The sequence below is a fragment of the Caretta caretta genome, chromosome 6, assembly GCF_965140235.1.
Source record: "Caretta caretta isolate rCarCar2 chromosome 6, rCarCar1.hap1, whole genome shotgun sequence".
Lineage (NCBI taxonomy): Eukaryota > Metazoa > Chordata > Testudines > Cheloniidae > Caretta > Caretta caretta.
This window is the reverse complement of record NC_134211.1, coordinates 62,618,175-62,632,683: the sequence shown is the minus strand read 5'-3', so window position 1 is coordinate 62,632,683 and position 14,509 is coordinate 62,618,175. Positions and strand designations below refer to the sequence as shown.

At 44.1% G+C, this 14,509-nt stretch overlaps 1 protein-coding gene and 1 long non-coding RNA gene across 8 annotated transcripts in view; one reads left to right on the top strand and one right to left on the bottom strand.

Moving 5' to 3' along the window:
* The window catches only part of RAD51B (RAD51 paralog B), a 788,206-nt gene that overhangs the window by 77,887 nt on the left and 695,810 nt on the right, over positions 1-14,509 (bottom strand). For 5 of the 6 annotated variants that reach the window (XM_048852286.2, XM_075129636.1, XM_075129637.1 and 2 more), the window contains one exon: positions 657-3,793. The exons of the other annotated variant lie outside the window; for it this stretch is intronic. In XM_048852286.2, the coding sequence (XP_048708243.2) occupies positions 3,657-3,793 (137 nt within the window). In that variant the 3' untranslated portion in view covers positions 657-3,656. Of the gene's footprint in view, positions 1-656; positions 3,794-14,509 lie in introns of those variants that run through there. 6 annotated transcript variants of the gene reach the window in all.
* The window catches only part of LOC142072536 (uncharacterized), a 170,319-nt gene that overhangs the window by 75,941 nt on the left and 79,869 nt on the right, over positions 1-14,509 (top strand). The window lies entirely within an intron of this gene.

The following is a 14,509-nucleotide window of genomic DNA, read 5'->3' as shown; positions in this document are numbered from 1 at the left end:
CATGCTCTTTTTTTGCTCACCCATAGTGGAAACAAATCTGTTCAACTGGCAATTAATTTCTTAGAGAGAGCCTGATCCAATTAGTGCAGGAAGTGGCTGGTGGATTTTACTATTGTCCTTAGAGAGGAGAAAGGAGACGGCTGCAGCAGTCTAGTTGCAAGATTCATAGCATGGGATGCAGCAGGAATTGAGTACATCATGTGTTTGTAGGGCCATGGAATCACAGGAATAGGAACAGAAGAGAATTATTGGTTCATCTGGTTAATTTCCTTGCAAAAGCAGGCTTCTCTGGTAATATGGGCTTGGTTGTGACATTTATGCCACAGCTCTGTCTGTGCGGTGGTGGAGCAGAACTGGCCAGGCCCAGCAGAAACACTGGAGAGATTGTGCCTCAGATTGCTCTCACTGGTGCACCAGCCCCACCCTGGGAGCTAGTGTAGAGGGGGATAGAGCTCTGACCTTGGCTCCCCACCATCCATTTTCGTCATCTTAATCCCAAGGCGGAGCAGTAGTCAGCAGGTCTCTGTGCTTCCCAGGGGATGAACAAGGAGTACAGGGGCTGTTATTCAGGGTGTGCTGAGGCCGTCACATCACAGAAGGGGAAGTATAATTATTAAGGTTTGAAAATGTGGGGGATGTTAGAGAGACAAGGTGGGTGAAGTAATATCTTTTATTCACACCCCTTGTCTCGTTAATAGCCTGCGAACGGCACAGCTACAACATCACTGCATACAATAATGTTCAAAAAACACTCTAACTCCTTAGAAATATTAAAAAGCTTAGTGCCCCCCCCCAAGCATAACATTCCTATAATGCAGGATAAATCAGTTAAACAATCCTTGCATTTCAACATTTAAAAACTATGTGCTCCCCTCCTCTACCTCCCCCCCAAAACAACAAGGCGTTTTAAGCCTAAACAGATCCTGGCTGTTTCTTGGTGACCTGAATGCTTCTCGATGGAATTTTCCCTGCCCTTCAGCCTTTTGTAGTTCTGAAAGGTCCTGGACTCAGGCATGTGACTGTAAGAGCCAGAGCTGGCGCTAGGCATAAGCAGACTAAGCAATTGCTTAGGACCCTGAGCAGCTCGAGGGGGGGGGCCCTATTTGCTGTGTGTGTGTGTAATATTCCTGCTTAGGGCCCCCAGTGGCTAACACCGCCTCTGGTAAGAGCAGAAACACTTCTGCGTCTGAGTGTGCTACCAAACATGTATAAGCTACTCACGTGAAATTGGTACATACTAGCGCAGCGGGACCTTATTAAAAAGCGGCCATGGCAGACAACATCGTCAAGCTGAAAACTTCGACTTTGGTTTAAAAATAAAAAAAGCCTCCTCAAAGTACCCAACAATAACACGACAGCCAGGGAGTTTCTCTTCCCCAAGAAGCATTTCGGAAATTTTATGAAGTAGCCTATTGAAATGGAATAACATGCTTGGCAACTATAGCAATGGCTACTTCCAGAGAGAGGAATGTGAGAGAGAGAGTGTGTGTATGCAGAGCACTCTTCTCCAGGTTGCTCTCCCAACTTACTAAGTAAGAAGGAAGATTATTTTCTGTGCCCCATCCCATGCTTAACCTCTCTGCTGGGACTGCCAACGTGAGTGTCAGTAAGTGACACATGTCATGGCATTTTTGAGATGCGAGCAATTGTCCACTAGGAACTGGATTGAGGCTATTGCCAATAGAGGATTACTGCACAGGCCTATGGGGCCATGCCTAGGGGTTCCCACAGCGGCCCTGGGGATGGAGGAGCTCTCGCACCCCGCTGCTGCCAGAGCTTCTCCGGTCTTGGGGCTGCAGCGGGGAGGTGGCAGAAAGGAGTGAGTGGGGAACGGGGATGCAGTGGAAGGGGTGGAATGGGAGTGGGGTTCACAGGGTGGAGTGGGGCAGGGCTATGGGTAGAATGGGGAGGGGCCATGGGGGAAGGGGGAGAATAGGGTGGGGCCATGGGTGAGGCCACAGGTGGAAGGGGCGGAGCAGCAGGAGGAAGGGGTGGGGCAGGGCCACAGTTCTGGCATCAGCGCCCCTCCCCCTTGCTTTGGCCCAGGGCCCAAAGAGACCTTAATCCACCTCTGCTATTGGCTCACTTCACGAAGACCACCCAACAGCCAGCAAATGATAATGACTTTCACTCACTATCAACATTGGCTGGAGTGGAATGGCCCTAAAGGGAAAACCTCTCTTCAGCCATGTAGCATTTTTCTGGATTCCTCATTTTGCATTTCATCACTTGGTTTTCTCTTTTTGATCAATGCATGGTGTGTTCAATGTCACGCCAGAGCGGGCAGAGCAAAGCACTCTGAAAAATAGTGGCCCCCATCCGATACCGGACAATATCATGTCTGGTTTTTGTCCCAGTACTGGATAGTGGACAAACCACCCCAAAAGAGGCCAAAACCAGATGAGTGATCTCCCTAGTTATGGAGAGATGGGCATGGTTTGTGCTTGCAGAGAATTAGGAGCCAGGAATTTGTAATCCCAGCTCAGGCCATGTCTATGCTACAGCGGCGCAGTTACAATGCTGCAGCTGTTCCACTGTAGTGAAAACACTTCCTACATTGAAAGAAGGGCTTTCACCATTGCTGTAATAAATCCATCTCTCTTCCATCAACCTAGCTGCATCTACAGTGAGGGTTACGTTGCTCTAACCGTGTTGCATAGGCTGGAAACGTTTTTACTTCCCTGAGTGCTGTAGCTAGATCGACCTAATTTTTAGGTGTAGACCAGGTGTGATCTTGAATAGGTCACATTTTCCCACCTGTAAAATGGGTAACAATTGCTTTCCTTCCTTGCAGTGGTGTTGTGAATGTGAAGTGTTTTGAAGACAGAAAAAGCTGACCGTGAGCTGTAGCTCACGAAAGTTCATGCTCAAATAAATTGGTTAGTCTCTAAGGTGCCACAAGTACTCCTTTTCTTTTTGCAAATACAGACTAACACGGCTGTTCCTCTGAAACTAATCTTCTAGAATTTAGCCACGAGAAGGACGAGACTGCAATCATTGCTACGCTTTCTCCCTCAACCCTGAATTGCCATAAGCCTATGATTAGATTTCACTGTGATACACAACAGGCTAAAAGAAAAGGAGTACTTGTGGCACCTTAGAGACTAACACATTTATTTGAGCATAAGCTTTCGTGAGCTACAGCTCACTTCATCGGATGCATTCAGTGGAAAATATAGGCTAAGATTATTCTAAAGTACATCATAGACTCAAGAGCCACTGAACTGCTGTGCTTTAGTCAAACCAACTGGTTGGTTCAACATTTCCCTGGAGATTGTGAACTGACATTTCAGGACTAATTGAATTCCCCTCTCACTCTTGGAAGTGGGTCTTCCAGGTCAGGAAGCCCATTGGCAAGGCCATGGTAAGATGAGGATGCATGTGATGCCACAGCCTGAGCTGTATCTATTTTAGAGCACCAATCCTGCATCTTTCTTCAGCATGTCACCTAAATTAACCAGAACTAACACAGAACTTTTATATCACTAAATATAATATGGCTACTCATGTACAAAGAACAAGAACCACATTCAAAGTCACTCTGTTCAGAGGTAAAAGAAGCAGCAATTCCACAAAGTGCTTCACAGGAATTTAAAGAAATCACATTAGGCAAAATATCTGTGTCATGCCTCTCTCCAGCTGAGACACATTCTTCTTCATATGGGTTGTGCTAGCTTGAGGCTTTCAGCAGTGGAACTGGGGAAGCCATCTTTCAAGATATTGGTTCTCACTCTTATGGCCTGCAGTACAGGACTGGAGCCTTCCCAGCTGGCATCTGGGTGGTCCTTTCCATCTGAAACACACAATCAAGAAGGCCAATGAATCATGGAATGCACTTGGATCATGACCAAATGGTAGCATTTCCCCTAGTGCAGAGACAAGACATATTGTGTGCTTCAGCCAGTCAGAAATCTGGTTTACCCATGAAAGCAAAGCACATTAAACTTTTCAGTGTAAGCCAGTTTCTGACTGGCTGAAGCTGAATTTACTTATTTGATTTTTAACTTTTAATCAGTGAATAATGATCATGTCTCCAGCAGCCTGATTGGCTGTCTTGGGGCCTTGCAGTCACTGGATTGTTTGGCTTGGAACAACACATGCAAAAGTACTGTAGGTCTAGCTCCTTTTTCTAGTTTGTCTGATTGGCTTTTTCAGAGTTTATGATGCTCCTCACAGAGGCAAACTCCCACACTGGGCATCTAAGTGATAGGGTCAAACTGCCCCTTCTCTGATTCCCCCGATCAATCCCTTTGTCTATAAACCAAACCTTAGCCTGATCCAATCCCTTCAATCATTCTTCACTAGATCACACTAAGGGCCAGCTCCTAAGATGGTGTAAACTGGCATATCTTCATTGAAGTCAGTGAAGCTATGCCAATTTGCACCTGCTGAGGATCTGGCCCTATGTGTATCAGTCAAGGTCCACATTTAGGCTGTCCTTGCAGAGACCTCCAGCTGATAGGGATGTAACCTACTCCACTTATCTACCCAATTTCCATATTACAGGTTATAGTCTAAAGGTAAAAGTGCTTTTAAAAAAATGTCCGAGGGTTAGATAGTACCTTCAGGGCTTGCAAATTATTTTCCAACTTTTAATCAAACTGCTGTGAATACAGACCAAGTATTGTTGCTCACCAATACCTTCAGTGTTTCATCCCTCTTGAAACAATAAGAGTGGGCATGTTAATAAATGGACTGATAGACTTGTCTAAATGTACTTTCCTTAAGTACCTCTATATCATCTACTGAAATACAATGAAATATTTAACTTCTCACAGTACATACTCCCCACTGAATCACTATCCCTAATGCCTCCTCACCCAGCTGGAGTCAGCTAGGGGGATTCCTCCCACTCCCTTTCTCTCTCCAGTGGTAAAGCACATCAGTGTCACAGAATCCTTTGTCAGGTCATGCCAATAGCCAGAACACCTCATGGCTTGTCTATCAGACCAATCTATGGTGTTATACGCTCTGGTACCATAGCATCTAGGCACTAAATACATCAGTAAGCAAAATGGACTCTTTTGTTGTCATCCTAGGATATTCCTCTGCTCCCTTCTGTGATTTACATCCCTCTGCACTGGTATCCAGATCCAAAGTTTTACATTAGACTTTGAAGACTAACTATTAGATTTTAAACAGTGGAGGTGAATTTATATAGGCAATGAAGGCTGTCTGTGTTCCATCCTATGCCCCCTTACAATCCATTGGGCTGAGAGCTATCTGCGACTGCCTTCCCAGTAAGACAGTGCTGACTCATAGCCTATCTGAACGGTCTCTGTCGAACAATATGGGATACTCTTTCCTCTCTGGAGAACACTCTGCTCTTATTCACAGGGTGGTTGAATCTCTTCAAACCTCAACTTCTTTCTCCCCTAGGGAGCTACAGTTTGCTACTTCTGCTCTTAATTGGGGTCTTAGAAAACTAGACTTCCACACAGGAATCTTTGTGGCCAATTAGGACTTTGCCTCGTGTACTTGGCTAAAACTTCCACTCCCCTCAGTGTTCTGCCTGGCTGCTGCCCCCCACCTCAGACTCAATCCCATTTCAGCAGTGCTAGACATATATAGTGTGTGAAGTGCTTGGAGAATAAACATGCTATATAAATGTAGAGATGTTATATTATTATGATTAACTACAGCATGTAGCAGATGCACTGTTATCTATTGGGAGGAGATAACCATAATAAGAGTACTCTTTAAGATCATCTTGATCTATGCTGTAGGCAGATGAAGAGGTGAGATAATGAACTGAAAGAGCACCCAGCAATTATCAGAACCAAAATATCCCAGGTAATAATGAATCACCAGTCAGAGCACGTCCTCCTGTTTGACAGAGGAATTAGACTGAAAAGACCTGTTTGCTGCCAGTAATTGCACTGCAAGTTGCCATAGTCCTAGGCAAATATGTACTTCTGATCATTCAGACAAGCTCCATTGTAGGACAGAAAAGTACAGTTCCCTCAAGGACCCTGCAGAGCAGTCAACACCTGCATGGGCCAATTGCTATTGTTCGCTATCAAAGCTTTGAAGAAAGTCAATAAAGCTGAGTGAAAGGAGGTAGGTTGATGGACTGAAAGGGGCCAGGATAATACCAGCATTAGCAGAGGTGGCAGTTCAGAAGGGACAATGTGCCAGGTAGGAAAGAAGTCCTTTCTTATGGTTTATTTGGAGTTTTGAAGTGAAGAGACTTGCCACTCTCTCTCCTGTCTAATGCTGTCTTTCTCCTCTCTCAGTCTGCCTGATGCTGTGTGATACCCATAATAAGCCTCAGTCTACACTAGAAAAGGTTTGCTGGTATAACTATCCACAGCAAACCCTTCTAGTGTAGATACAGTTTACACCAGCAAATAAGTGTTTTTGCCAGTAGATCAGTATAAGCTCTACCACAAAAGCACTTTTTTGTCAGTATAATTGAGTAGTCTACACTAGGTGTGTTGCCAATATAGAAATCTCATAAAAAAAATCACACCTCAACGTTACTATACTGGCAAAATATTTTAGTGGAGACCCAGCCTAAGATACTTGTAATGAGTCCTCTGCAAATGCGCAGCGTCCTTTGCACGGCTTCATGGGATGTGCCTCAGGAATCAGTGCAGTGGTTTAATGACCATTTCTAGCTTTGGAAGAGGACTCGTTGCAAATGATAGCAAATATAGAGAGAGAAGGTGGGTGAGGTAATATATTGTATTGGATCAACTTCTGCTGGTGAAAGAGACAAGCTTTTGAGCTTGCACAGAGCTCTTCTTCAGGTCTGGTAAAGGTACTCAGCCCTGGTCTACACTACAGAGTTATGTTGACGCAAGGCAGCTTACATCAACCTAAAATGTTGCTCCTGCTGATGTAACTCACCCGCTACGCCGACTTAACTCCACCTCCATGAGAGGGGTAACACTTAGGTAGGTCAATGTAGTTAGGTTGATGCAGTGCCGGTGTAGACACTGCATTACTTACATTGACTGTTACTGGCTTTCAGAAGCCATCCCACAATGCCCCATGCTGACAATTAAATTGTTGCACGCGCTCCTAATGAGGACACAAGGAGCGTAATGTGGACATGCGATTTAATTACTGTGGCAGCTGTACATTGTCGTAACTTAGGCCGACATAATTTTGTAGTGTAGACATACCCTCAGTGTCACAGCTAAATACAAGATGGAATGGATTATTTAGCATAAGTGGTTAACACATATTGTAAGAGACTATACAAGGTAAAGTGGCTAGTTCACCCATCTGCAGACATAGTACCAAAAATGGGGGGTTAGTGGGTTACAGATTGTTGTAATAAGCCATAAATCCAGTGTCTGTATTAAATTCATGCTACTCTGAAACCAGCAAAGTTATGAATTTAAGCTCCCAGGCTCAGTCTTTTTAAGGTGTTGTGCAGGGTTCCTTTGAGGATGAGGACCGAGAGATCAGACATGGAGTGACCACTTGAGTGATCATTTTTCTGTGTGAGTTCATTTGAGAGTGCAGTGATTCTCTGATTTCATCCACCTAGTTGTTATTGAGGGCATTTGTTGCATTGGATGAGGCTCACCATAGGCGCTGACTCCGTGGGTGCTCTGGGGCTGAAGCACACATGGGGAAAAATTAGTGGGTGTGCCGCACCCACCAGCAGCACACCGCATCCCGCCTCCTCCTCCCCACTCAGTGTGCCATGTGCCTGCTCCTCCCCCTCCCTCTCAGTGCTTCCCACCACCCCGCCGCCTAACAGCTGTTTGGCAGCGTTTAGGACTTTCTGGGAGGGAGAGGGAGGAACAGGGACGCGGAGCGCGCAGGGGAGGAGGCAGGGCAGGGGCCGGGACTTGGGGGAAGGGGGTGGAATGGGGGCGGTAAGGGGGCAGAGATTTTGGGGAAAGGGTAGAATGAGGGCAGGGCCACGGGCGGGGGGCGTCGAGCACCCACCAGTCAGGCACCTATGAGGCTCACTGCATGTGATAGACATGGATCTTGAAATGTGTGTTGTAGGGGGTGTTGATCATCGTACCAGTGGAGATACGTCTATAGTTTTGCATCTGTTGTTCTGGCAGGGTCTGGTGCTGCTTTGAGTTGGCATGTCCTGGTCTGTGGGGAGCTTGCTTCCGATGATGAGCTTGGCAAAGTTGGGTTGTTTGAAGGCCAGAAATTTTGCTGTGACGTACTGAGTACATTTTCCAAACCTGAAGAAGAGCTCTGTGCAAGTGCAAAAGCTTGTCTCTCTCACCAACAGAAGTTGGTCCAATAAAAGATATTACTTCACCCACCTTCTCTCTCTAAAACCCTGGGATCAACATGGCTCCAACAACACTGAAATTTACTGCAACAGCAGGCTGTGGAAGGGAACAGAAGCCTTACAGGATTGTGGCCTCCCTCTCCCTTTCCCCAAAGACAGCTGCTAACAACCCCTTAACAACTGTTACTCTAAGCCATTCTACTTCATATTCTTGGCCCATTTACAAGTTACAGCACTGAAACTCAATAAAATAACAAGACTTTTGCTGGAAAAAAGTTAATTTTTCCATTGATAAACTTCCCTAGTAACTGGTACTACACTGATGTCTGTCTCTGCAAGAAAGAGGCTAGAGATGTAGTATTTTTTTTAATGAACTTGTACCAACATTCCTCAGCAATGCCATTAAAGAAAACATTAATAACTTGTAATTGTACACGAATGAACTTCATCTTGGTCCTGGGTATTATATCTCAAGTAGGATAATCCAGTAAAGGAAGGTTTTTCTGTCTCCATCTCTCTGGAGGTTTGCTACAAAGGGCCAAAAGAGTTAGAAGAGTTTTGGAACCATGTTTAACAACATTCACTGCTTTTAGAATTTTAGACTTCAGAATGTCATGCATAATTCATTTCAAATATTGCAAAAAAATTTCTGCCTTAGCCCGAGACTTAACCTACCATTTGAAGCTGCCATGACTTCTTTGTGAATTCCATAAGCATCCACTCTCTGCCAAACTGGTTTTCTAATGGACTCATCTGCAACTTTAACTGTGGAGTGAGTACTACTATTCCATAATCACACATATGCAAAATGTGGCACATTTTTAGAAGCAACACTGGCTTTCACAGCAACTGATACCTGAGGTAGGGAGCTGTTATTTCTATGGAAATATAATTATCAAAGTGTGTATTCTGGTGTGGGAGAGACTGATGCTATGTGTAATCATAGAATCATAGGACTGGAAGGGACCTCAAGAGGTCATCTAGTCCAGTCCCCTGCACTCAAGGCAGGACTAAGTATTATCCAGACCATCCCAGACAGGTCTTTGTCTAACCTGCTTTTCTGGTTAAAAATCCCCAATGATGGAGATTCCACAACCTCCCTAGGCAATTTATTGCAGTGCTTAACTACTCTGAGACTTAGGAAGTTTTTCCTAATGTCCAACCTAAACTGCCCTTGCTGCAATTTAAGCTCGTTTGGAGTTCCATGTAGCTGTGACCTGGAAAAGGTAAAAAAATCTGTTTCAGGGATTTTTACTTTGTCTCTATGGTTCAGCTGGTTTAACCGGACTGAATGATTACAGGACAAGGGTATGACTATGTAACCCTTGCAGGCAATTGCAGGGTTATCTGTTGTGTATGCAAAACAACTTCAGTTTAAGATTGGCTGGGTGAGGTCTTCGGGAATTTCCCTACTTTATGTAATCTATTGCTGCTTCTCAACTTCCTCTATTAGCATAGCCAGGAGGCAAAAGACCAAGCACGCCCCTGCTGGTATTTCTCAAATTCTCTCAGAAAGCAATGATGATGATTGCTCAGTGACCTACAACAATCTTGCAGCTTTCAGATCATCCCATTCCAGGTGGATAACACTTGGAAATGAGAAGGGTTTGGCAGCTGGAGGGAGTGGGATAGAGGATTGGTTTATGTGCTGGGATACTGCAGAAGAGCTTGGCAGCCAAGAAGATATGTACATGCCAGCCCCCAAATACAACTTTGCCAAAGCATCTCAACCCTGACCTCCACACCACCTGTTCTTAGCATTCCAAGATCCCACACAGTTCTGTCAGTACACCTCAAGCATGACTTGCAGTGTCTTTCTGGTTCCAGTCCTGGGACTTCTCCTGAACAAATTTAAGAATTTTATTAAGATGATGTTAAAATAAAAAGAAAATGGAACAGAGTTTAAGCGTAGAAGTTTCTGGTTATCAGGGAATAACGTACAGATTATCGATGGGTGCGAAGTTCGGTTTAAGATCGGATGGCGTAACGAATACATAATCTGCAATATCCCCAATTGGGAGTAAAAGGTTAATGGGTCAAAGTACAGACATTGAGATATGAGGGTATGTTGTTCATATAATGGCTATGTTCAGGTGTGGAGCATAATGAGTGGATACGATGATGAGGATGGATTTACCCTCATTTGGTGAGATTTAATGTTCGGTGAGTTTATGGTTCCAGTTTATATGGTCCAATGGAAAAAGTCTCTCGGTCCCTTTCCAGTCCTGGGACTTCTCCTGAACAAATACTACGAGTCATGCTGAAGTCACAATGGACATTCACAAATGCAGGCTTGGATGAAAACAAAGCCACTTTCATTTGTAATCTAAACTAGATGAAGTCCTGCAGTCAGTGTCTATTAAACTGGTAGACTGGACAGCATTAACCTTTAGTGTTAAAGTCCCCAGTGGAACATAAGTAACTCCAACAGCCACACAGATTGTAAGAAACAAGGCACCATTACCTAAAATTGCATTTAAATGTAAATGAAGCAAGCAAGGGAAGCATCATGCCACTGATTGGGAGTGATCTGCACTGCATGGGTAAGACTACAGCTGATATACTGTGTTCAGTTCTGGACAACTCACTACCAGGAAGATGCAGGCAAACTGGAGGGAATTCAGAAAATGATCAGGAGGCTGGAAGAACTGACTCAGTTTGTTTAAAACTCTTTTTTTTTTTTTTGGCCTTTATTCATGCCTGTTTAACGCCAATGCATAACAAGCATGTGGCAGACAGGATATCTTTATTGAATAGCCAACACACTGCCCTTTCAGTGAAGATATGAAAGGTCTGAATAAATTTCAGTGAAGGGTCCCCACAGGTTCTCCAAAAAAAAGCCAAGGGAAATTAACCCTGCCAAGGAAGGCAGTATAGCCTAATGGATAGAGGATTGGCCTGGGACTCAGAAACTCTGTGTTCAATTTGTGGCTGTCCCACTGGCCTGCTGGGTGACCTTAGGCCAGTCATGTCACCGCTCTGGCCTCAGTTTCCCCATCTGTAAAATGGGGATAATAATACTGACCTCCTTTGAGAAGTGTTTTGAGCTTCTACTGATGAGAAGCACTATGCATTATTATTCCTAGTATTTCTAAGGTAAAAAACAAAGAAAGACCAAAAGCAACTTCCCAGGCCTTCTTCAATTGTTAAAAAAATTGTTCAAAAGAAGGGCACACAGATAATTACCAAAACAAAAATAAAACTAAATCCTTGGTGGGTCACCTTCAACTAGGAGTAGCAGGGGGGTTAAATTAAGAAAAGGCTGGCTCTCAGGACTGCTGAATAGTCTTGCAGTTAAGACTCCCGTTGTTTGAAACATTTAAAACTAAACAGTTCAAAGCACTAGCAACTACAGTGTAAGGAACAATCTTGTGCTAGCCCCGGGAGGGAGAAGAGCACTGGATGGCCTAGTAGATTTTATTCATCTTTAATTTCCATGATTCTAAGAGAGCTCTTGGCCTTTTGGCTAAGAGTAGCTATATTCTCTGTTCTTATCAACTGGATACCTGTAATGCCTCTACCAGGGGGGCAATATTGTGATCTTGCAGTAGGATGGACTGAGGCCAGGTCTACACTATAGACCTATATTGGTATAACTTTGTCACTCAGGTGTGTCAAAAATCCACACTCCTGAGCAACATAGTCATACCTCCTCCCGTCCTCCCCTCCTCCCCCCACATAGATAGCACTAAATTGACGGGAGAGCTTCTCCTGTCAACCTGGCTACCACTTCTCTGGGTATGTGAAGACAAGCCCTGAATGATCTCTAGGTCTTTTCCATCCCTAATTTCTATAATCTAAAACTAGTGGTTTGCCTAGAAACATACCATGATTTTATTGGGACCCAAATGAAAGATCTTATGTAAACAGCGTCATAAGACAGAGAGCTGATAATGAACCTTTATATGCTTTAGGTCAGATTTGCCAAGGTGGGAACTGGGAGTAGTTTGGGGGAATCTTAGACCTTGTCTACACAAGACTAATTCTGCAAACATTTTGCACTGTTGCTAACCCTAGTTCAGCTCCACTGGTGATAGCAGTGGTGGGAGTCCTAGTGTAGACAATGCTCCTGAGGCCACCCTATCCTTTGAACCTGCACTGAAATCCAAACTTTGGGTCTTGCCATTGTTTATTGTCAGTGTTTTGGGTCACTATGTGGGGGCAGAAGGAGGGGGATAGCAACAGAAAAAAGCACTTTAGGATTAGACCTTTTTTTCTTCATCTCTTCTTTGCCTCTAGTGTTTGTTGATGTCTAAAAATGATTATGAGCTGATTAGGATGGTGCTTGTGTGCTACAGCTCTGTCTTAGGCCTTGTCTACATGGCCACTTATAGCGCTGAAACTTTCTTCGCTCAGGGGTGTGAAAAAACACCCCCCCCCCGAGCGATGCAACTTTCAGCGCTGTAAAGTGGCAGTGTAGACAGTGCACCAGCCCTGGGAGCCGTGCTCCCAGCGCTTGGAGCTATTCCCCTTGCAGAGGTGGTTTTATTACAGCGCTGGGAGAGCTCTCTCTCAGTGCTGGAGCCATGACTACACAGCCACGTTAAAGCGCTGTCATGGCACTGCTTTAACGTCAGCTGTTTAGACATACCCTTACTCTCCTCCCTTTCTGCATCTGTACAGGACTTCAAACCGCCTCTGAAAGGCTTCCAGCCCTCGTTACTTTCATTTGCATGGTTAGCAGCAATAAGAAAGAAAAGGCCCAAACATGTCAAGTATTGGGTCTGTTCCGCCAATTCCAAGTTGTGGGGTGCGGAGGGTAAAGGGAAGAAAGATAGATAGAGATGCTTAGGGTAGGATGAGCTCTAAGCGTTCATGTTTTATCTTATCTTTTACATACTCAGAAAAGAATGTAAGGGCTTGGCAAGGCTTACAGTTACAGTGGAGTACAAGGGAACACACTTCACTCTGTACCTGCTAAAATGAGGATTAATATTTTCTGGACACTAAACCTCCCCTCTACCCCACACAGAAATGCCCTTATGAATGAATTGCCAATAGAGAAATTAACATGTTACTAACAATCATGTAAGTTAAGATAGAAAATACCTATATGATCCCAACTAGTCTCTTTCCCTGCACCAGAGGCCCGTGAAGTATCATTCCTACAGTATATTTTCCTGGGCTTTGCTCATCTTAGATTTAAAGAAAAGAGTATTCTACAGTACAATTGACCTCAACATCATTACATTTTCTCACTACCCTGCCTACATTTTCTCTTAATTACATCTAATTATTTCTAGTAAGAAGAAATTTCCAAATTTGATATTCAACAGGAAACCAAAGTGGCAAAAGAACACACCTGGTAAATGAAGACAGGCAATGAACCAAAATGTCTTGAAGCAGCTGAGCTCTTGGATCCACAGACTGTTTAGAGGGCAAGGGCCTGCTGTAGGAAGAACTGTATGGTGCAATACGATTATGAATGTAACAGGCGTGTACCCTGTAAAAAGTGGGGGAAAGTAGAGATTTGCTGGCTTAAGCAAATCATGGCATGGGGTGTGACTCATTCAGGGCTAGTGCTGTTGATGACAGGTACCCTAACAGTAAGAGTAACCAAAATAACTATTTCATATATGTGATCCAGTCTGAAAGCACTGATGTATAGAAAACAACTGCTTGCCTTCCTGATTAAAAAGAAGCATCAGAAGCTCCTCAAGGATGAGTTGATAGGCACTCCAGAAAACCCTGACGTAACTGTAATTATGTTATTCCTGCAGCTGATATCTGTTTGGGATGTCCTGTTTGCATCTATAACACCTAAGAGTGAAAATCCATGTTACAATCACAACAAGGCTCCATCTATACTAGGAACATTTTAAAAAATACACACTGGTGTAACTACATCGATGCAGTTACATGAGAGTGAATCCTTAATGTAGACATGCTGCCCCCATACAAAACCAGGTTTATGCAGGTCTGACTTGCTCGGCTAAGTTAGCAGAGCAAGCCACAGTGGTAAGTGCCATGCTTTACACTGGCACAGTGTGTCTATATTAGGGATTTGTAGTGCAGATTCCTCTAATGTAGATGGGACCTAAATCTGCAGCATTCTTAGAAGGTAATTGCAATTCTCATATATACTAGTATAACACTGGCATACAGCAGATACCTTTGGGATACTGTCAGGTCAAAGCTGGCCCCAGATTGTTTTTGTAAAACAAACCTAATTTCAAATGAAATGTTTCCATTACTTCTTTTTACAGACTGGCAGTGGGAACAGGTTGGTTTTGTTTGCTTTTTCACAAATAAACATTCCCCTAAAGGGTTCACCACAACCCAAACATTCCAGCA